Raw genomic sequence first — 25426 nt, forward strand, 5'->3', positions numbered from 1 at the left:
ATATATCTCATCAGCTAAGTCCTTTGATCCATACTTCATCACATATGGAGGGGACACATAGGAAGATAAGTCAAATGCTGAGCCCTAAATATTAACAAGGGCTTCTACCTGGAATCCAATTCCCTTAACTAAATCATTTCTCAACACTTCTCATGAAACTTAGCCTTTTTCCTGGAATCCCCTAGGCTTACAATGATGGATTGAGTTTTTCTTTGATCCAAAACAACATCCTTTAATGTAGACAATGTTTTCACAATAATAGTACTAGGTGATCTCTCCTTATACTACCCATTCAATGGAGGATATGGATGAAAATATAGACAAACATTTCCGACATAACATTATGTTTTCCTTATGACAAACAACCTCCAAAATTTGGTCTAACTTGAATTCTAGAGCCTACTATGGATCTTGTGATCATTCATTCCCTAATCGATTTATGGTTAGTTGATAAGTGTCAAAGTCACTTGGTGAAACATGCTTATTCTACAACAAGTTCGTTAGTGCACCCTTTTGTGCAAGCTTGAATAGGAAAAGTACAAGTCCATCAAGGTGGTGTCTATGCACTGTTCCACGTGTGTCGAAAGTCAGTGCACACTTTCATCAATAGTCCCTCACTTTTTGTTGTGATTTTCATCAATGATGTGATGCTCTCATTAAACTATTGTTATAATACATATATTGAACTAATATTTAATATATAATTTAAATAATATACATTATTGTTGTAAATCACAATCAATCATCAGAAACTATCACAAGTGAAATCCCCATAAAAAAAGTTCAAGCAATTAATTTATTAATCCAAACCTCTTTTATTTACATTATGAAATATTCTCAAAATTTATTAATCCAAAAAAATTTCAACTAGGAAAAATCAAATTATCGTCATAAACATACCATACCCAAATTTCAATGTGATCGGTGATTGTGCAACTTTGTACCTAGCATCAATTTGCAATTTAAAACAATATCGACACTACATTTTTGGCCTTCACCATTTTCCTTCTTACAAATCCTATATTTGCCTTGGATTTGGCTTCCACTCGAGATCAATTCAAAGAGAAGTGAGAATTATTTATGCATCTTCTAATCTTCATCTATATAACTCTTTTCTATGTATTCATGGGCATACTCTAGTTTATTGTATCTATGGTTTTATGGTGCATAAACTGTTTTACTCACAATCACTACGTTTATCAACCTAAAGTGTGCTACTCAATCACTAAGTTTAATTACCTCCATAGGTATCCTCTACTTTGAAATGGTTTCTAAAATTTATATATTTTATAAAAATAAAATATATATTTGATTTAAATTTCATAATATTAGAATATTTTTAAAAATATACACAATTTATGTGAGTTGTATTTCAGAATTTTACTCTATCTTCCAATTACAAAGGTTTAGTGTTACATAAATTAAATAGCACATTATTATTTTAATCACTCATAATAACTTTTATTTCCCATTTAATTTATATAACTATGCTAATTATTATGAAAATGCTATTTTATCATCCACCAAGCTCCAAATTGTCACGGTTGATTGTCCTACTTTCTCTTTGTCTTCACCCTTAATTTGATGTCTACAACCCTTGCATTTTTCACTTTTACATTCCTCCTAAGGAATAGTTGTTATAATACTCTTATTCCAAATTTTTTTGTTCAAATACATAACATTATGTTGTTTGATTGTGCTACATTTTCTTTATCTTCACCGTTAATTAAATGTTCATAATCCATTATGCACGTTTATATTCCTGCTAACTAATAATGTTTATATTACTCTTATTCCTAGTTTTTTTTTGTTCAAATAAATAGCATTTTGTTCTTCTCAACCATGATTTATTTCCACATTGCTTGAAATACCTAATTTATCTCTGCGAAATAATGTATTTTGCAGTAACATTTATAATTGGTTGAATTGACGTTTAAATTTTATTTTAATAACCATTAATTATTTGTTTCCTTTTATTCTAAAAATTTTTGTTTTCAAATTATGAGATATCATTTATTGATTTCACATCACATTTTGTTTGCAACATCTATTTGGTTAGTTTTTATTTTACAAAACTAATTTTTTTGGTTAATTTTTATTTAAAAAATATATATTTATATTTTCAAAGCAAGTTAACCAAAGTGAAGAGATATATCACTTTTTGTTCAACATTAATTTTTTTCTTAGTTTATTTATCCATTAACAATTATAACATTTATAATTTATAGAAATTTATTATTTAAAATATTCTATTTTATTTTATTTCAATTTTTTTATTTATCATTTAAAATATAAATATTTTATATGAAAAAGATAAATGAGTAGTTGTCACGATCTTCCATATTTAAATGCATATATAACATTCAGAAATGTATGCATTATCAGATTGACATACTACAGTAACTAATGACAAAAAGATAAGTTCTGCAACCAGTCTGTCCTCCTCTGTACCTATTCTTAATTGCTAGCTAGTTCAGAGAATGGGTACCTGGTTATTCTGTTATCGATGTCCTTACTTGCAGAAGTCACCTGTAATAGCTTTGCTCTTAACCTCCCAACCTTGAGATCCACTTGGATTCTCCCCCTGAGCCGTCTTACAGGCATGCAGCCCTCAACAAGACTCTTGCACCTCTGTGCTAGGTTATCTGGTCATTACCAGACTTAACCTTTTTTTTTCTTTTCCAGGTTATCTGGTCATTACCAGACTTAACCTCTTTTCTTTCTCTGCTCTCTCATGGAATTCCTCTCTCTGCTTGTTCCTCAACAACCCAGAGACTTTTCCTTCCCAGGACTTTTCCCTTGGGTGAGAAGCAGTTGCATCAGTTTTATAACTGATTCACTAAAAATAGAAATCCTCCTTCAGGAGGCTGCCAGCATTTTCAAGAACATATCCATGTAATTTAAAAATAATTTAAATATTAACTTTCTTTATTAATAATGTCATTCCAAGTCATGAGTAACCACTCAACACTTTTTACCACAGTAATTATCCAGATTTACAAGTTACCAGGGTCATTACATCTTCCCCCCCTAAGATTGGACATCGTCCCGATGTCTACTCTCATTAAATAAATGTGGATAAGTTTTTCTAATGAGTTCCTCGTCTTCCCATGTAGCCTCCTCAGGCCCATAGTGCTGCCACAGCACTCTAACTTGGGTAATAACCCGTTTCCGCAGCCGCACTTCTCTCCGGTCGAGAATGCTCTGTGGTTCGACCAGGACCTCGCCTTCCGGTTCGACCTGCAAACCACCAATACCTTTAATCAGTTTCTTTAAAAATAAGGCTGCTCAATCAAACAACCGGATTAATTCTTACCCGCACATCTTGCCATCGAATGACATGTTTAGAATCATATACATATTTCTTTAGGACAGACACGTGGAACACATTATGAATCCTAATGTGACTTGGCATGGCAAGTTGGTAGGCCACTGGCCCCACTCTAGCCAAGATCTGGAAAGGTCCAAAGTATCGAGGAGCCAGCTTGGCGCACCCACTCCACTGCAGGGCGCTCTTTCTGGTTTGTATCCTCACAAACACATGGTCACCAACCTTATACTCTGAATCTTCTTTTTCTGTGCGCAAAACTTTTTTTTTTTTTTTTGGCCGGTCTTGGGCAGCTTTTAGATTAGCACGCACTCTTTTCACCATGTCTTCCATTTCTTTAAGCATTTCTGGTCCCAAACTCAACTTTTCCTCAGGTCCCCCCAACTTGAGGGTGTGCGACATTTTCGTCCATACAGGACCTCAAAGGGACTTAGCTGAGTCGAAGTGTGATATCCGTTATTATATGAAAATTCGACCAGATGTAATTATTCTTCCCATTGCCCTGGTTTTAGCATTACATGTGCTCTCAACATATCTTCCAGCACCTGATTCACTCGCTCGGTTTGACCATCGGTCTGCGGGTGATAAGCTGTGCTGAAGTTCAGCTGAGTACCCAACTCGGCAAACAATGTCCTCCAAAAAGTAGAGGTGAACTTCACATCGCGATCTGATATAATTACCTTTGGTAATCCATGCAATCGGAACACATTTTGCATGAAGAGATGAGCAATCTGCACCGCCTTGTAGGTGGAATGCACAGGAATAAAGTGTGCTGCTTTACTTAACTTATCAACCACTACCATGATAGAGTCGTTGCCTTTCTTTGTTCGGAGCAACCCTATTATGAAATCCATGGAAATGGTTTCCCATTTCCACTCCGGAATGGGCAAAGGCTGTAGCAGTCCAGCGGGATGTTGATGTTCAGCCTTTATTTGCTGGCATTCCAAACATCGTGCCAAGTACTCCACCACTTGTTTCTTCATTCCTGGCCAATAGTATTCCTTCTTAAGCGCAGTGATCATCTTTTGGTACCCCGGATGACCAGTGTAGTGGCTGATATGAAACTCATCCAGAATCAGCCTTCTAAGGTTATTTGCATCAGGTACATACATTTTCTTATTAAAACACAGCATTCCAGCACTATTCAGTGTGTATCCTTGCTGTAATTTTTCCTTATCAGATTGCTGTACTTGCTGTTTTAAGTGCTGGTATTCAGAATCAAGACCAGCTGCTGTTTTTATTTGCTCAATTAATGAAGTCTGCCATTTGCTGACCGAAAGTTCACATAAACAATGAACCTTCCGACTTAATGCATCCGCCACTCGGTTTTCCTTGCCCTTTAAATGCTTTATGTCGAAATCAAACCCACTTAGGAAATCTGCCCAACGACCTTGTCTTGCATTCAAGGTAGGTTGGCTGAAATAATGTGTCAAACTGTGATGATCTGTTAACAGCAGGAATTTCCTCCCTAAGAGGTAGTGCCGCCACATTTTCAGCGCATGAATAACAGCTGTTAATTCCAGATCGTAAGCAGAGTATCTCTGTTCATGCTCCTTCAGCTTCCTTGATTCATATGCTATTACCCTTCAGCTTCCTTGATTCATATGCTATTACCTTTCCTTCCTGCATTAGTACTCCTCCCACACCTTCCTTGCTTGCATCGGTGCATACCACATAATCCTTATTAGGATCAGCTATGCTTAGGATGGGTGCCGTGGTGAGTAAGTGCTTCAAGCGATCAAAACTCTGCTGACATTCTGGTGTCCATCTAAATACCTTCCCTTTCTTCTGCAATGAAGTGATAGGATAGGCTATCCTAGAGAAGCCTTCCACAAACCTCCGGTAATATCCAGCTAATCCCATAAAGGATCTGATATCAGCAACATCTTTGGGTATGGGCCATTCCATAATGGTTTTTATCTTCTCCGGGTCTACAACAATTCCTTCTTTAGTAATTACGTGCCCCAAATACTGAATTTCCTCCTTGAAGAAATCGCACTTGCTGAATTTAGCGTACAGCTGATGTTCCCGAAGGGTCTGCAACACCAACCTAAGGTGCTCTTCGTGTTCTTGCTGGGAGCGTGAGTATATCAGAATATCATCAATAAATATCAGCACAAATTTGTCCAAAAACCGATGAAACACGCTGTTCATCATACACATGAAGGTGGCAGGTACATTGGTCAAACCAAAAGGTAGCACTGCAAATTCGTAGTGTCCACAACGTGTTCTGAAAGCGGTTTTGGCAATGCCCTCATCTTTAATCCTGATCTGATGATAACCAAATCGCAGATCAATCTTGGAAAACACTTTTGCCCCTTTCACTTGATCAAAGAGTTCATCTATCCTGGGTAAAGGGGTACTTGTTTTTGACTGTGAGCTTATTCAGCTGCCGATAATCTATGCACATGCGAAGGGTCCCATCCTTCTTCTTCACAAACAATACCGGAGCTCCCCAAGGTGATACACTGGGTCGTATGTACTGTTTCTCCAACAGCTCTTGGAGCTGCATTTTCAATTCGGTTAACTCTGGTACGCTCATCCGGTATGGTGCCCGCGATACTGGTGCTGCCCCCGGTATCAGTTCTATAGTGAAGTCTATGTCCCTCTTTGGAGGCAGCCCCGGTACCTCTTCAGGAAAAACATCTGTAAATTCCTGTACCACTGGAATATTGCTTAATGCGGACATCTTGTCTTTCTGGTTTGCATAACCAACTTGTATGGCATAGATCTGACATTTCTTTCTAATACATTTAGCTAACTGAGTCGCAGTGATAGGTCGAATCTGGACAGGATGTCTAATTCCCTGCAATTCCTGCTGCTGCCCAGATCATCCTTGTAGTATATGGTCTTGGTTTTGCAATTCACCAATGACCAGTGCTTTTCCAGCCAATCCATACCGATAAGAATGTCATAAGAACCTAATGGTAGTACATTCAGGTCTGCTGTTACGGGCTGTCCAGCTATACTGAAAGAACAGTTATTAACTTTAGCTAAAACCCGCCTTTTGGCCCCCGTAGCTAACTGGACCAACCATGGGTTTTTGAACTTTTCCGGTGGTAGCTTACAATGTTCCACTACTTTTGGACTAACATAACTTAAAGTAGCTCCTGGATCAATAAGTACAGCTACAGAAAGGTTTGAAATCTTACCTTCGAATTCCACCATGGAGGGTTGGTATTCCGCTTGCCGGTCCTCTAAGGCTGCATTAATTCTTGGTACGCTGCGCGCCACATCCCCAACAGTTGAGGCTTCATGGATTTGAGATATTTGATCAGCTCCTTTACGCTGTGGACAATTCCTAACGTAGTGCGGTCCTCCACACCCCCAGCACTGAACTGGAGGTCTGGTTCCCTCAATCTCTGATCTAGCAGGTGGTTCGCTGATCCTGCTCTCGCTTGGCTTAGCCCGGAAGGTGCCCTTATTTGTGTTTCTGTTAAACTGCCCCTTTCCAGCACCTTTACCGCCATTTCCACGGCTGCCTTTGTTGTTTCCAGCAACTCTGTTGCCTTTTCTTTCATTCCATCTCTTGTTTGGAATGTCTCCTTTTTGTTTGTTCTGCTGGTAACAAATTCTAGCCTTCCGAATTGCCTCATCCATGGTTCGGGGATTGTCAAACTCAATCCGTTCCCTTATATAAGCTGGTAGGCTGCTCACGAACCTCTGAACCTTGGCCTTCTCCTCCTTGATGTATGGCACATAGCGAAGCAGGGAAGTGAAGCGATTTATGAATTCATCCATGGACTGTTGTCCCAGTCGTAAGTCATGGAATTCCTGTGACCAAGCCTCCGCTGCTTCTTCCTGTTCTCCATCGAACAGTGGAGGTTTGATTTTCCGGAATTCTCCCTGTAATTCCATTTTCTGTCTCTTTGAGGTTTGCTGCTCTTGCACATTATCAGAATGGTCTTCCTGTTCTTCTGAAAGCTCAGGTGCGTAATCCCGTTCTTCAGTTCCCCTTTGCTGTTCCGCACTGGGGTTGGCTAAGGGTGGATTTTGTTTATCTGACAAGCTTTTCAATATTCTTTCTTGCTCCATTGTTAATCGCGCATTGTCCTCTCGCAGACGCGCCATCTCACCTTTCAACTCTTGCACAGTTTGCAGTATTGCCAAATTGGTGCTGCGGGTCTCAGCACCAAGCTGTACCCACAGCTCAGCATTTTCTTGAGGGATGCCACCAGCTCCCGGCATTTCCTCCATCTTGCTTATTAGCTGTTAGCAGATGGCTGTCTCTGTATGGATCTCCTAATTGGTACACAAGAAAGTCAATTAGCTGCATTGTCTTTATATATACATTATAAGATAATCTTTGCTGTTCCAGAGGCCACAGTTTTGAAACCTCTGCTCTGATACCACATTGTCACGATCTTCCATATTTAAATGCATATCTAACATTCAGAAATGTATGCATTATCTGATTGACATACTACAGTAACTAATGACAGTAAGATAAGTTCTGCAACCAGTCTGTCCTCCTCTGTACCTGTTCTTAATTGCTAGCTAGTTCAGAGAATGCGTACCTGGTTATTCTGTTATCGATGTCCTTACTTGCAGAAGTCACCTGTAATAGCTTTGCTCTTAACCTCCCAACCTTGAGATCCACTTGGATTCTCCCCCCGAGCCGTCTTGCAGGCCTGCAGCCCTCAACAAGACTCTTGCACCTCTGTGCTAGGTTATCTGGTCATTACCAGACTTAACCTTTTTTTTTCTTTTCCAGGTTATCTGGTCATTACCAGACTTAACCTCTTTTCTTTCTCTGCTCTCTCATGGAATTCCTCTCTCTGCTTGTTCCTCAACAACCCAGAGACTTTTCCTTCCCAGGACTTTTCCCTTGGGTGAGAAGCAGTTGCATCAGTTTTATAACTGATTCACTAAAAATAGAAATCCTCCTTCAGGAGGCTGCCAGCATTTTCAAGAACATATCCATGTAATTTAAAAATAATTTAAATATTAACTTTCTTTATTAATAATGTCATTCCAAGTCATGAGTAACCACTCAACACTTTTACCACAGTAATTATCCAGATTTACCAGGGTCATTACAGTAGTAAATTTTTATTATATTTTATCTATAAATTTTGTTATACTATTATTATTATTATTATTATTATTATTATTATTTATTTTTCTTCTTCAGAACTTAATATCTATAAATAAAACATAATATTAAAATGTTATTCCATGGGCTTACTGAGTGCAATTAACAAAAAGTTCATGATAATTTCAATTTTCTGTGGAAAATACTTGGATTGATATACTTTGTTAATATATTTTTATTATATATTATATTTATTAATATATTTTCATCTATATATTATATTTTATTAATATATTTTTATTAATCTATTTTATTTTATTTTTGTATCTTTTCCAGCATTATTTAACTACTTTGTCTTTGGGATTTTTGGTTTGAATTTGAGGAAGTAATTTTTGTCAAGTTTTTGTTATTTAAAATATGTTTTTGAATGCATCAATTACTATGGGATAAATTTGATGGGCACTCCCACTTGTCAAGTAAATTCTTGATCATGGGTTTCCTTTTAAAAGTGTCCTTGACATGCCTTTTGATTTTTATTTTTACCCATCATTTAAATATCATGTATTATTTGTTTTTGTTAGTAAGCTCAATAGTGGGGACTTAAATTCCATGGAATATTCTAGAATATTGATAGTAGTATACATAAATCAGTGGTTGAGATTTATGTCAAAAGTAGTTATGCTCTTTTAACCATTTTAATTAAATTGATTAATTAAAAGAAAAATGTCATATGAAGTGAGTTGAGATTTTTGGGACATGTGGTATTGATAAGGCATGGTGTTGTCCACACAGATTGTAACAAAGCCTATTTATAGATTAAGATTCTTCAATGTAAAGTAAAGGTAAATCTCCATGGTTAAGAATAGTATTCCATGTTTTTTAGATATATGTATGTTTAAATTATATATTAATTATTTTTATAAATAATAATAATATTTAAAATAATGATAATTTGTTTAGTTTTTATTAATTTTTACTTCTAGCAACATGAGATGCATATGGAGTAATTGTTTTGATTCTTATTATGGATTGTTGCAAATATGCTTTTACCATCCATCTCTCTCTCTTTCTCTCCTACATGATCTCTCTGTCACCTTATCCCCCCACTCTCTCCCAACTCATCTCTATCTCATGATCCTTCCCCTTCAATTTATCTCACCATCTACTCCCTCTCCTTCTCTCTTTTTCCCGCTACGTGTTTGATGCTTTTCCCGCGACGTGTTTGAATTTCAATGCATTTAAGAGTTGCCTCATACACATTCGTTGCATATTTAATATAGATAATAAAGTGTTGCACACTAAACTAAATATAATAAACCTAGATAAGGCATTGTACATTGAAAGAAATACAGTAAACACTAGTAAAGCGTTTTATGCGTTTGATACATGTACCTCAAATTTATGTGTTTTCAATATTGATGAAATTCCATAATGGTGGCTAACAAGTGGCTAACAAATGACTAGTTGATTAGAATGTTTATTTACTTATTATTATAGCATTGTATCTTAAATAGAAATTTCTCCCTATACCTAGTAACCTAATTTCTACTCTGATTAGTAAAAAGAAAATGTCATCAGAGCAAGTGTCCCCACACATGGTATCATAGTCATAGATCTAGGACCCATGGACCCATAAAAGTTAATTTTCATCAATGATGTGATGCTCTCATTAAGCTATTGTTATAATACATATGTTGAGACAATATTGTTGTAAATCACAATCAATCATCAAAAACTATCCCAAGTGAAAACCCTATAATAAAGGTCAAACAATTAAACTATTTTATTTACATCATGAAATATTCTCAAAATTTATGAATCCAAACCTTTTTTATTTACATTATGAAATATTCTCAAAATTTATTAATCCAAATAAACTTCAACCAGGGAAAAACAAATCATGGACATAAAGATACCATACAAAAATTTCAATATCATTTGTGATTGTGCAAATTTTCATCCAACATCAATTTGAACTACATTTTTTGCCTTCACCATTTTCCTTCTTACAAATCCTATCTCTGCCTTGGCTTTCGTGCTAAGGAATAATGTTTATATTACTATTATTCCTAGTTTTTTTGTTCAAATAAATAGTATTTTGTTGTTGTCAACCTTGGTTTATTTCCACAATGCTTGAAATACCTAATTTATCTCTACGAAATAATGTAGTTTGCAATAACATTTATAATTGGTTGGATTGATGTTTAAATTTTATTTTAATAACCATTAATCATCTTTCATCTTTTATTCCAAAAATATTTGTTTCCAAATTATGAGACATCACTTATTTATTTGACATCACATTTTGTTTGCAACATCTATTTGGTTAACTTTTATTTAAAAAAATATATTTATATTTTGCAGGTTAACTGAAGTGAAGAGATATATCACTTTTTTATTCAACATTAGTTTTTTTATTAGTTTATTTATCCCTTAATGATTATAAGATTTATAATATATACAAATTTATTATTTAAAATATTCTATTTTATTTTATTTCAACTTTTTAATTTATCATTTAAAATATAAATATTTTATATGAAAAAAATAAATGAGTAGTAAATTTTTAATATATTTTATTTATAAATTTTCTTATATTAACTTTGTTTTCCCAATATAATATTTATAAATAAATCATAATATTAAATCTTATTCCATGGGCAATTCAGACTTATTAGTGCAATTTACAAAAAAATTATGAACATTTCAATTTTCAATGTAATATCTATAAATAAATTAGAATATTAAAATCTTATCTATGTATTCATGGGCTTACTCTAGTTTATTGTATGTAGGGTTTTGTGATGAATAAAGTGTTTTACTTGCAATCATTAAATTTAACAACCTAAAGTGTTTTACTCAATCACTAAGTCTATCTATTTTGAAGTGGTCTTTAAAATAATAAAATGTGTATTTCATTTAAATTTCATAATTTGATAATATTTTTAAAAATATACAGAATTTTTGTGAGTTGTATTTGGAAATTTTACTCTATTTTCCCATTACAAAGGTTCATTATTACATAAAGTGAATAGCACATTATTATTTAAAATATTTATTTTATTTTATTTCAACTTTTTAATTTATGATTTAAAATATAAATATTATATTTGAAAAAATGAATGAGTTGTAAATTTTTAATATACCTTATCTATAAATTTTGTTATATTTAACTTTCTTTTATATCCAGAATATAATATTTATAAATAAATCATAATATTAAAATCTTATTGCATGGACGATTAGACTAACTAGTGCAATTAACAAAAAAAATTATGATCATTTCAACTTTTGGTGTAATATACTTTGATTCATATATTTTAATAATATATTTTTATCTATATATTATATTTTATTAATGTATTTTATTTTATTTTTATATCTTTTTCAACATTGTTTAATTATTTTCTGTTTGGAATTTTTGGTTTGAATTAGAGGAAATATTTTTTGGTAAGTTTTTGTTATTTATAATATGTTTTTGAATGCATCAATTACTAGGGTGTAAATTTGATGGGCACTCCCACCTGTCAAGTAAATTCTTGATCATGGTTTCCTTTTAAAAGTGTGCTTCACATGTCTTTTCATTTTTATTTTTACCCATCATTTAAATATCATGTATTATTTTTTTTGTTAGTAAGATCAATAGTACGGACTTAACTTCCATGGAATATTTTAGAATATTGATAGTAGTATACAAAATTCAATGGTTGAGATTTATCTCAAAAGTAGTTATGCTCTTTTAACAATTTTAATTAAATTCATTAATTAAAGAAAATGTCATATGAGGTGAGTTGTGATTTTTGGGACGTGTTGTATTGATAACGCATGTTATTGCCCAATGGGATTGTAACAATGTCTATTTATAGATTGAGATTCTCCAATGTAAAGTCTAGGTAATCTCCATGATTAAGAATCTTATTCCATGTTTTTTTAAATATATTTATGCTTAACTTATATATGAATTATTTTTATAAATAATAATTAATAAAATAATGATAATTTTTTTAGTTTTTATTATTTTTTACTTCTAGCCACATGAGATGCATACGAAGTAGTTGTTCTAATTCTTATTATGGGTTGTTGCAAATATTCTTTTACCTCTCTCTCTCTCTCTCTCTCTCTCTCTCTCCCCACTGTCTCCCAACTCATCTCTATCTCATGATCCTTCCCCTTTAATCTATCTCCCCATCTTCTCCCTCTCCTTCTCTCGTTATCCCCCTACCTCTACCTCTCTGTCCTTCCTCCCTCACTCTATCATTTTCTCTCAATCCTTCCATCCCTCTCTCCCTACTCTCTTCTACATGTTCTCGATATCTTTATCTGCACACCCTATCTCTCAATATCCCCTTCTTATTCTCTCTCTCTCTCTCTATCTCCCATGCCCTATCTCTCAAACCATCCCTATTTTCCACATATCTCGATCTCCCTCTCTCTCAAGCCCTCCCTATTTTCCCATGACTCCCTCTCTCTCCCCCCCTCTTCTCGATGTCCATATTTGTCTCACACACTATCATGCTCTTCCCTCATCTCCCTCTCTCTGATGCTCCCTTTCTTTCTCTCCTTATCATGCTCCCTCTATCTCTCCCCCACATTCTCTCCCTCCCTCCCTTGCGCTCTCTCTCAAACCCTCCAAATTATCCCCCCTCTCATTCTACCCCCCCTCACATTCTAATCCCGCCTCTCTCTCTCTCTCTCTCTCTCTCCCCATCATTGTTTCCCTTGATCCCTCTCTCACCCTCCCTATCTCTTTGTCCCTATCTCCCTGCCTCCCTCTCTTTCTCTCTCTCCCTCTCCTCTTTGCTTTCTCTCCCCTCTAACTCTCACCGTTGTCCCTCGCTCCCTCTCTCACTCTCAGTCCCCCTTACCCTCTCTCTCCCACGTGCCCTTCCTCCCTCTCTCTCTCGCTCTCAGCCCCTGTTACCCTCTCTCTCTCTCTCTCTCTCACTCTCTCTCCACCACCTTTATCTCCCTCTCCCTATCCTTATCACTCTTTCCCTCCTACTCTCTATCTCTCTCCCCCCAACCTTATATTGACTTTCTCTCTCCCCTTGTCCCTCTCACCCTCCATCTTTGTTCCCCTCTCACTCTCTACCCCCCTTCCCCTCTCCCTCTCTCTTTCTTTTTCTCCCGCCACCACTCTCTCCCTTACACTTTCCTTCTCCATCCCTCTCTCTCTCTCTCTACACTTAACTTTATCTCTCTCTCCCCCCACTTAACTTTCTCTCTCTCCCCCCCTCCTGCCTTCCTCCTCCTCCATCTCTCCCTCCCTCTCCTCCTTTCTCCCTACCCTCCTCCATTCCCTTCCCACCCTCTCTTCCTCTCTCCCTCCCTCTCCCTCGTTATTTCACTCTCTCACCCCATCCCTCCCTATTTTCCACACTCTCTCTATTTATTTCCCTCCTACCATTCCTCCTTCCTCCCACTACTCTCTCTCTATCTCCTACCCTCTCTTCCTCTCTCTCTCCCTCCCTCTCCCTCTCTCTATCACTCTCTCTCACCGTCCCTCCCTCCTTTCAACACTCTCTCTATCTCTCTCCCTAACACCCTTCCTCCTTCCTCCCTCTACTATCTCTCTCCCTCCGCCTCTCTCTCCAGCCACCCCCTCTCCATCCCTTCCTCGTTTTCTCTCTCCCCCTATCTCTATGTCTCTCCCTACTCCTCCCTCTCTCCCATGCACCATTCTTCCCTCTCCCTCTCTCTCCATCCCTATTTCCTCCCTCTATCTCCCTATCTATCTCTTCTTATCGATCCATCCTTTATATGTTTCTCTACACCCTCACTCCCTCTCCTCTCCTTCCCACACTCCCCCTACTCTCCTCCTCTCTCCTTACCCCCTCCCCTTACACGTTAAACAAATTTGTATCAATAAAGAAAACACACAAGGCCACCCTCCTCTATGCCAGACTCAGACAGAGGACCAACCCTCCTCTGTCACATATGGACTCGGGACAACGTGGACTCGATCTCGGATGTGTGGAGCGCTTCCAACACAACACAAAACAATGGTTTGACAACCGTCCGTGTCAAAGTGGAGATACAATATAAGAATTTGCTCCCAAATCACTTTGATTGTTTTTCTGTCCATCAACTATTTTGATAAACTTCTTTTCTTTCTTTCTCTAACTTTTCTTGGTTTTCTCTCTATTAAGTATAATTAAAAAATTGTTTTTTCTGGCTTTTCTCTCCATCAGCTATTTTTATAAATTTCTTTTCTTGATCTTCTAACCGTTATAAATTATTTTTCTAACTGTTTTTGCTTTCTCTCCGACAGCTATCCTTAAAAATGGATTTTCTTGCTTTTTTAACGTATCAATTTTGTGTGTGTGGGGAGCTTGGAGGGTTCGAAGCTGGAGTTGAGGCAGTTTAACTTGGGTGAAAAAAATGACATTTGAGCTTCATCATGTTCCTGCTGTGGATGATGCTTTTCCCGCGACGTGTTTGAATTTCAGCTCATTTAAGAGTTGCCTCATAGACATTCGTTGCATATTTAATATAAATAATAAAGTGTTGTGCACTAAACTAAATATAATAAACGTAGATAAGGTATTCTACACTGAAGTATTACAGTAAACATTAGTAAAGCATTTTATGCCTGAAAAGGTTGTAAAGAAAGAGATGAATAACTACAATAAGAATATTGCAAGCAATAAACTCCATGTGGAGATGCGTTCAACATATGTTATTTATTACAAACAAAATGAGAGAGGAGGATTAATAATGAAGGATTGGTGGTCGATAAAATTATACTAGGTTCAACTTATATAACATAGCATGCACTGAAAATGGTGAGGAAACTTTCCAAACTCACTCCTACATTTGATTTGATCCTTTGTTAGATGTCAATGCGCTGCTTAATGGATATTTTTCTCAGTAACGGTATTTATTTCATTTTAAGATACTCTTAATTTCATATTGCCTCTCTTAAATATTTAGCTCACATTTTTAAATTTTAAATCTGCTCTATCTTATCTTTTAAAATTTCATTGCTTTTTAAAATTCTTTTTGTTTGTGTGGTCTACCCTAGTATGTTAGGAGTTATTTGAAATCCCATTTTCAACCCTCCTACCACATTCACAACAACATACCAAAAATGGAAAAAAACATCAATGCCAATGCAAGGAATGAATAATTTGAAATGATTTATTGTTGGTAAAAACGTCAAGGAATTATTGTAAATCCTTTCTTTAGGTATTTATGCATCTATTTTGTCATGTTAACTCACCTCTTGCTGCATTTCCAATTTTTTTGTTCCTCCTTTGTTCCACATGTTACTAAAATAAAATGAAATCAAATCTAAGAATGAGTTTCTTAGATTATCTAAGGGACTTTCTCCATTTCCAATACATTTTGTATATGTCAAGCATGGTATAATTTTATCAATACTATCTCTTCTATTATTAAACCTTCTCTGTCACTTTATATCTATGTTGACAATAATTATGACTATAGTCACTTTGGTATCGTGGAGGCTTTCTTTTGAGAGGGGGACTCTTGAGCAAAGAGTGTTCTCCTGCACTAGATATAACTGCTCCACTATTTTATAGCCCCTTTGCATCTCTGCGGTCCACCAGGAGGAAGGGTACCCAAAGAGTAGGCTAGGAGGTAAGCTGATGAATCATTAACATTTGGTCAGAACACATCAACATTCACACATGTACATGGATGACGGAAATGGAGCGCAAGCAACAACCAATCTGAGAACCAAAACTCCACTCCTTGGTGAATGATCCATTGTGTATTAATAATTTTTGTTATATTATTAATAATGTCTTTATAATGACCAGAATGTAATTTGAATGTCATGATGATTGAATTTCAGAATATGAATATTGATGCATATACCTCAAATTTATGTGTTTTCAATATTGATGAAATTCCATAATGTTCGTGGCTAACAAATGACTAGTTGATTAGAATGTTTATTTACTTATTATTATCGTATTGTATCTTAAATAGAAATTCCCCCCTATACATAGTAACCTAATTTCTACTCTGATTAGTAAAAAGAAAATGGCAACTGAGCAAGTGTCCCCACACAAGGTATCATAGTCATAGATCTAGGACCCATGGACCCATAAAAGTTAATTTTCATCAATAATGTGATGCTCTCATTAAGCTATTGTTATAATACATATATTGAGTTAATATTTAGTATCTAATTTAAAAAATATACAATATTGTTGTAAATCACAATCAATCATCAGAAACTATCCCAAGTGAAAACCCTATAATAAAGGTCAAACAATTAACCTATTTTATTTACATCATGAAATATTCTCAAAATTTATGAATCCAAACCTTTTTTATTTACATTATGAAATATTCTCAAAATTTATTAATCTAAATAAACTTCAACCAGGGAAAAACAAATCATGGACATAAGGATACCATACAAAAATTTCAATATCATTTGTGATTGTGCAATTTTCACCCAACATCAATTTGCACTACATTTTTTTCCTTCACCCTTTTCCTTCTTACAAATCCTATCTATGCCTTGGCTTTCACTCCCACTTGAGATCGATTCAAAGTGCAGAAGTGAGAATTATTTATGCATATGCTAATCTTCGTCTATATATATATATAGAATAAAGAAAAATTTTATTTTAGTTATTGAAATATTGTATGTTTATTAATAAATTTAAATATGAAATTTTGATAGGGTTATTGCTCTAGCTAACCACATTATTGGAATTTTTTCAGTACATCATACTTCCAATGCTACTTTCTCTTTAGCTTGAGATATAAAAGATTGTTTACCCCCTTTCACTAGGTTATTGGCTAAGACACCCTTAACCCTTCCTTCCACTAATTAAGAGGAGGTTTTATGTGTTTTAAGTTATGCCTTTTCTCATATTGAGGTGAGTCACTTTTCTTAATAGGGTCAGTATGCCTTGGAAATGAAATAGGGACTGCATTCACCCCTAGGTAACTGTGAGGGAGTGATTCGTATGAGAAAATTATAGAGGAAATTTAGGGGCATAAGTTGAAGGTTCATTGCATCATGAGTCTCCTTACATGGAGCATCATCATCAGGACCTTCTAACAAGAGTTTCTAGGGAGATGCCTATGTATTCACCATCATTACTTTATATCCAATCACCAAATCAAGTAAAGGATCTAATTCTTCCAATCACATACCTTTATCTTGAGTTGACTCCAAAATATTAGTCACCTCCTTGTGATTGGCATTCTAGTTAACTTCAAATTCTTCAATAATATCTTTAGGTTCTAGTCCCTCCAGAGACATTCTAAAGCTTTTATTATTGCAGTATTCAAGTCAAATTTTTCAATATCAACCTCCATACGAGAAATGCTCTTTTTTCAGTGAAGGTCCCTTTAAAATGTTGGAAGTAGGCGATTTTTTACCCTAACTTTTTATTGAAATGAAATGAGAAATATTTAGCTATATGAATTAGTTAATGGCATATTAACATATTAAGGGAAGAACATGGCAATAAAGCTTAGAAATAACCATAGGTAAGTCATTATAAATCCCCATTCCCAATACTAATCCATCTCCAAAATAAATTCCAATCATAATTTGAGTGACCGTCGTATTCTTAGTCTTAATAAAATTCATGTTTGCCTCCAAATAATGACCTAAAGGGTTTTGTATCTTTGTAAAGACTCTGGCAAACCAATAATTGATATGTAAGCTAGGTATATTTCACCATCAATGAATGTCATCAATTGTTTCAAATTGTGAATGAAAGGAGAGAGGGCAACTTTTTAAATTGAGAAGCACCGATTTCCATAATGAAAAAGAAGATGATTCATTTTCTACATTCTACCATTGAAAAAAAGGTGGAGGCCAACCATCCTCTTGCAAGAAAAAATCTATATTGGAACATAGCCTAATAATGTTCCCAAACATTACCACATAAGGACTTAATGTTGGATTCATTAAAAATTCATTTGAATATGCATCCTCCTATTGTATGTTATATTATGTTAACAACCATATTGTGCTTAATATCACTGTATGGACTAACCTTGTATAAGTACCTTTTATTTTTATGCATTATCTTCTCTTCTTATTAATATTTGGGCACCATAAGTCCTCAAAAATGTGTTCAATCATAGGAATATGTTGATATATTTCATCAGCTAAGTCCTTTGATCCATACTTCATCAGTATCACATATGGAGGGCACACATAGGAAGATAAGTCAAATGTTGAGCCCTAAATATTAACAAGGGCTTGTACCTGGAATCCAATTCCCTTAACTGAATCATTTCTCAACCCTTCTCATGAATCTTAGCCTTTTGCTTGGAATCCCTTAGGCTTACAAGGATGGATTGAGTTTTGCTTTGATCCAAAACAACATCCTTCAATGTAGACAATGTTTTCACAATAACATTACTAGGTGATCTCTCCTTATACTACACATTCAATGGAGCATATGGATGAAAATATAGACAAACATTTCCAACATAACATTATGTTTTCCTTATGACAAACACCCTCCAAAATTTGGTCTAAATTGAATTTTAGAACCTACTGTGGATCTTGTGATCATTCATTCCCTAATAGATTTATGGTTAGTTGATAAGTGTCAAAGTCACTTGCTGAAACATGCTTATACTACAACAAGTTTGTTAGTGCACCCTTTTGTGCAAGCTTGAACAGGAAAAGTACAAGTCCATCAAGGTAGTGTCTATGCACTGTTCCACCTATGTCGAAAGTCAGTGCACACTTTCATCAACAGTCCCTCACCTTTTGTTGTGATTTTCATCCATGACATGATGCTCTCATTAAACTATAGTTATAATAGATATATTGAAGTAATATTTAATATATAATTTAAATAATATTCATTATTTTGTAAATCACAATCAATCATCGGAAACTATCACAAGTGAAATCCCCATAAAAAAAGTTCAAGCAATTAATTTATTAATCCAAACCTCTTTTATTTACATCATGAAATATTCTCAAAATTTATTAATCCAAATAAATTTCTACGAGGAAGAAACAAATTATCGTCATAAACATACCATACCCAAATTTCAATGTGATTGGTGATTGTGCACCTTTGCACCTAGCATCAATTTGCAATTGGAAACAATATCAGCACTATATTTTTGGCCTTCACCATTTTCCTTCTTACAAATCCTATCATTGCCTTGGATTTGGCTTCCACTCGAGATCGATTCAAAGAGGAGAAGTGAGAATTATTTATGCATCTTCTAATCTTCATCTATATAACTCTTTTCTATGTATTCATGGGCATACTATAGTTTATTGTATCTATGGTTTTGTGGTGCATAAACTATTTTACTCACAATCACTACGTTTATCAACCTAAAGTGTGTTACTCAATCACTAAGTTTAATTACCTCCATAGGTATCCTCTACTTTGAAATGGTTTCTAAAATTTCTATCTCTTATAATAATAAAATATATATTTGATTTAAATTTCATAATATGAGAATATTTTTAAAAATATACACTATTTTTGTGAGTTGTATTTTGGGAATTTTACTCTATCTTCCGATTACAAAGGTTTAGTATTACATAAATTAAATAGCACATTATTATTTTAATCACTCATAACAACTTTTATTGCCCATTTAATTTATATAACTATGCTAATTATTATGAAAATGCTATTTTATCATCCACCAAGCTCCAAATTGTCACGGTTGATTGTGTTACTTTCTCTTTGTCTTCACCCTTAATTTGATGTTTACAACCCTTGCATTATTCACTTTTACATTCCTCCTAAGGAATAGTTTTTATAATACTCTTATTCCTAGTTTTTTTGTTCAAATACATAACATTATGTTGTTTGATTGTGCTACATTTTCTTTATCTTCACCCTTAATTAAATGTTCATAATCCATTATACACGTTTATATTCCTCCTAACGAATAATGTTTATATTACTCTTATTCCTAGTTTTTTTTTTTTGTTCAAATAAATAGCATTTTGTTGTTCTCAACCCTAATTTATTTACACTATGCTTGAAATACCTAATTTATCTCTGCGAAATAATGTATTTTGCAGTAACATTTATAATTGGTTGAATTGATGTTTAAATTTTATTTTCATAACCATTCATTATTTGTTTCCTTTTATTCCAAAAATATTTTTTTTCAATTATGAGATATCATTTATTTATTTGACATCACATTTTGTTCGCAACATCTATTTGGTTAGTTTTTATTTTACAAAACTAATTTTTTTGGTTAATTTTTATTTTAAAAAAAATATATTTATATTTTCAAAGCAATTTAACCAAAGTGAAGAGATATATCACTTTTTTATTCAACATTAGTTCTTTTCTTAGTTTATTTATCCATTAACAATTATAACATTTATAATTTATAGAAATTTATTATTTTAAATATTCTATTTTATTTTATTTCAATTTTTTTATTTATCATTTAAAATATAAATATTTTATATGAAAAAAATAATTGAGTGGTAAATTTTTAATATATTTTTTCTATAAATTTTTTTATACACATTATTATTTTAATCACTCGTAATAATTTTTACCACCCATTTAATTTATATAGCTATGCTAATTATTATGAGTAATCCTATTTTATCATCCACCAACCTCCCAATTATCATGCTCCTCTACAATTTCTTGATATTGCTACATTATCTTTGTCTTCACCAATAATTTGATGTTCATAACCCTTGCGTAATTCACTTTTACATTCTTGCTAAGGAATAATGTTACTAATACTCTTATTCCTAATTTTTTTGTTCAAATACATAGCATTATGTTGTTTGATTATGCTACATTCTCTTTATCTTTACCATTAATTTGATGTTCATAACCCGTTATGCACGTATATATTCGTGCTAAAGAATAATGTTTATATTACTATTATTCCTAGCTCTTTTGTTCAAATAAATAGCATTTTGTTGTTTTCAACCTTGGTTTATTTCCACAATGCTCGAAATACCTAATTTATCTCTACGAAATAATGTAGTTTGCAATAACATTTATAATTGGTTGAATTGATGTTTAAATTTTATTTTAATAACCATTAATTATTTTTCATCTTTTATTCCAAAAATATTTTTTTCCAAATTATGAGGCATCACTTATTGTTTGCAACATCTATTTGGTTAACTTTTATTTTAAAAAATATATTTATATTTTGCAAGTTAACTGAAGTGAAGAGACATATCACTTTTTTATTCAACATTAGTTTTTTCTTAGTTTATTTATCCCTTAATGATTATAAGATTTATAATATATATAAATTTATTATTTAAAATATTATATTTTATTTTATTTCAACTTTTTAATTTATCATTTAAAATATAAATATTTTATATGAAAAAAATAAATGAGTAGTAAATTTTTAATATATTTTATCTATAAATTTAGTTATATTAACTTTGTTTTCCTAATATAATATTTATAAATAAATCATAATATTAAAATCTTATTCCATGGGCAATTCGGACTTACTAGTGCAATTTACAAAAAAATTATGATCATTTCAATTTTCAGTGTAATATTTATAAATAAATTAGAATATTAAAATCTTATCTATGTATTCATGGGCTTACTCTAGTTTATTGTATCTAGGGTTTTGTGGTGCATAAAGTGTTTTACTTGCAATCATTAAGTTTATCAACCTAAAGTGTTTTACTCAATCACTAAGTCTATCTATTTTGAAATGGTCTTTAAAATAATAAAATGTGTATTTAATTTAAATTTCATAATTTGATAATATTTTTAAAAATATACAGAATTTTTGTGAGTTGTATTTGGAACTCTTACTCTATTTTCCCATTACAAAGGTTCATTATTACATAAATTGAATAGCACATTATTATTTAAAATATTTATTTTATTTTATTTCAACTTTTTAATTTATGATTTAAAATATAAATATTTTATATGAAAAAAATGAATGAGTGGTAAATTTTAATATACTTTATGTGTAAATTTTGTTATATTTAACTTTATTTTATATCCAGAATATAATATTTATAAATAAATCATAATATTAAAATCTTATTCCATGGACGATTCAGACTAACTAGTGCAATTTACAAAAAAATTATGATCATTTCAATTTTTGGTGTAATATACTTTGATACATATATTTTAATAATATATTTTTATTTATATATTATATTTTATTAATGTATTTTATTTTATTTCTATATCTTATTCTGCATTGTTTAATTATTTTCTGTTTGGAGTTTTTGGTTTGAATTAGAGGAAATATTTATTGGTAAGTTTTTGTTATTTATAATATGTTTTTGAATGCATCAATTACTAGGGTGTAAATTTGATGGGCACTCCCACCTGTCAAGTAAATTCTTCATCATGGTTTCCTTTTAAAAGTGTGCTTCACATGGCTTTTGATTTTTTTTTACCCATCATTTAAATATCATGTATTATTTGTTTTTGTTAGTAAGACGAATAGTACGGACTTAACTTCCATGGAATATTTTAGAATATTGATAGTAGTATACAAAATTCAATGGTTGAGATTTATCTCAAAAGTAGTTATGCTCTTTTAACAATTTTAATTAAATTCATTAATTAAAGAAAATGTCATATGAGGTGAGTTGTGATTTTTGGGACGTGCTGTATTGATAAGGCATGTTATGGCCCAATGGGATTGTAACAAAGTCTATTTATAGATTGCGATTCTCTAATGTAAAGTCCAGGTAAATCTCCATGATTAAGAATCTTATTCTATGTTTTTTAAATATATGTATGCTTAACTTATATATGAATTATTTTTATAAATAATAATATTCTTTAAAATAATGATAATTTGTTTAGTTTTTATTATTTTTTACTTCTAGCCACATGAGATGCATATGAAGTAATTGTTCTAATTCTTATTATGGGTTGTTGCAAATATGATTTTACCTCTCTCTCTCTCTCTCTCTCTCTCTCTCTCTCTCTCTCTCTCTCTCTCTCAGGATCTCTCTCTCACCTTCTCTCCCCACTGTCTCCCAACTCATCTCTATCTCATGATCCTTCCCCTTTAATTTATCTCCCCATCTAATCCCTCTCCTTCTCTCGTTATCCCCCCACCTCTACCTCTTTGTCCTCCCTCCCTCACTCTATCATTTTCTCTCAATCCTTCCATCCCTCTCTCCCCACTCTCTTCTACATGTTCTTGATATCTTTATCTCCACACCCTATTTCTCAATCTCCACTTCTTATTCTCTCTCTCTATCTCCCATGCCCTATCTCTCAAACCATCCATATTTTCCACATATCCCAATCTCCCTCTCTCTCAAGCCCTTCATATTTTCCATGACTCCCTCTCTCTCTCCCCCCCTCTTCTCGATGTCCTTATTTGTCTCAAACACTATCATGCTCTTCCCTCATCTCTCTCTCTGATGCTCCCTTTCTTTCTCTCCACTATCATGCTCCCTCTGTCTCTCCCCCACATTCTCTCCCTCCCTCCCTTGCGCTCTCTCTCAAACCATCCAGATTATCTCCCTCTCATTCTACCCACCCTCTCATTCTAACCCTGCCTCTCTCTCTCTCTCTCTCTCTCTCTCTGCCCATCATTGTTTCCCTTGCTCCCTCTCTCGCCCTCCCTATCTCTCTGTCCCTATCTCCCTGCCTCCCTCTCTTTCTATCTCTCCCTCTCCTCTTTTCTTTATCTCCCCTCTAACTCTCACCACTGTCCCACCCTCCCTCTCTCACTCTCAGCCCCCGTTACCCTCTCTCTCTCCCACACACCCTTCCTCCCTCTCTCTCTCGCTCTCAGCCCCTTTTACCCTCTCTCTCTCTCTCTCTTTCTCACTCTCTCTCCCCCACCTTTAGCTACCTCTCCCTATCATTATCTCTCTTTCCCTCCTACTCTCTATCTCTCTGCCACCAACCTTATATTGACTTTCTCTCTCCCCTTCTCCCTCTCACTCTCCCTCTCTCTTCCCCTCTCATTCTCTGCCCCCCTTCCCCTCTCCCTCTCTCTTTCTTTCTCTCCCCCCATCACTCTCTCCCTTACACTTTCCCTCTCCCTCCCTCTCCCTCTCTCGCTCTCTCTCTCTCTCTACACTTAACTCCATCTCTCTCTCACCCCACTTAACTTTCTCTCTCTCTCCCCCTCCTGCCTTCCTCCTCCTCCATCTCTCCCTCCCTCTCCTCCTTTCTCCCTACCCTCCTCCTTCCCCTTCCTACCCTCTCTTCCTCTCTCCCTCCCTCTCCCTCATTCTCTCAATCTCTCCCCATTCCTCCCTATTTTCCACACTCGCTCTATTTCTCTCCCTCCTACCCTTCCTCCTTCCTCCCACTACTCTCTCTCTATCTCCTACCCTCTCTTCCTCTCTCTCTCCCTCCCTCTCCCTCTTTCTATCACTCTCTCTTACCCTCCCTCCCTCCTTTCAACACTCTCTCTATCTCTCTCCCTGACACCCTTCCTCCTCCCTCCCTCTACTATCTCTCTCCCTCTGCCTCTCTCTCCAGCCACCCCCTCTCCATCCCTTGCTCGTTTTCTCTCTCCCCCTATCTCAATGTCTCTCCCTACTCCTCCCTCTCTCCCACGCAGCATTCTTCCCTCTCCCTCTCTCTCCATCCCTATTTCCTCCCTCTATCGCCCTATCTATCTCTTTTTATCCATCCCTCCATTATAGGTTTCTCTACAACCTCACTCACTCTCTTCTCTCCTTCCCACTCTCCCCCTGCTCTCCTCCTCTCTCCTTAGCCCCTCCCCTTACATGTTAAACAAATTTGTATCAATAAAGCAAACACAACACAAATACAAGAGAATGAATATAAATATAAACATATATTAAAAACTACAATTCATCATTATTCATATATATATATATATATATATATATATATATATATATATATATATAAACATGTAATTCATTGTCAATTAAAATCAATTTATTTAAACACTTACAATATCACATACATATTAAATTAGAATAACCTAAATTATAATTAAAAAAAATTATTTGAAAATCAAGATTCAGAAACAAAATTGAGAATTTACGCAAAAATAAATAATATAACCAAAACAATTTAAACACGTTAAAAAATAAATTAAGCTAACAAAAATTATCTCAAATAAGTACATTGCCTCTTATTTTAAAACAT

At 34.1% G+C, this 25426-nt stretch overlaps 1 protein-coding gene across 1 annotated transcript; it reads right to left on the reverse strand.

The window, feature by feature from the left end:
* Window positions 1–3813: 3813 nt before the first annotated feature.
* LOC149237869 (uncharacterized) lies at window positions 3814–6017 on the reverse strand. The gene is made up of 5 exons (XM_089369416.1): window positions 5812–6017; window positions 5518–5599; window positions 5288–5401; window positions 4943–5116; window positions 3814–4587 (listed from the first exon to the last, which is right to left on the reverse strand). The coding sequence occupies exons 1-5, from the start codon at window positions 6015–6017 to the stop codon at window positions 3814–3816; spliced, it is 1350 nt and encodes a 449-aa protein (XP_089225542.1).
* Between the last annotated feature and the right edge of the window lie 19409 nt (window positions 6018–25426).

This window comes from Pinus tabuliformis, chromosome 8 (genome assembly GCF_031772625.1).
Source record: "Pinus tabuliformis cultivar Carrire ecotype Pingquan chromosome 8, CPIR1, whole genome shotgun sequence".
Taxonomy (NCBI): Eukaryota; Viridiplantae; Streptophyta; class Pinopsida; order Pinales; family Pinaceae; genus Pinus; species Pinus tabuliformis.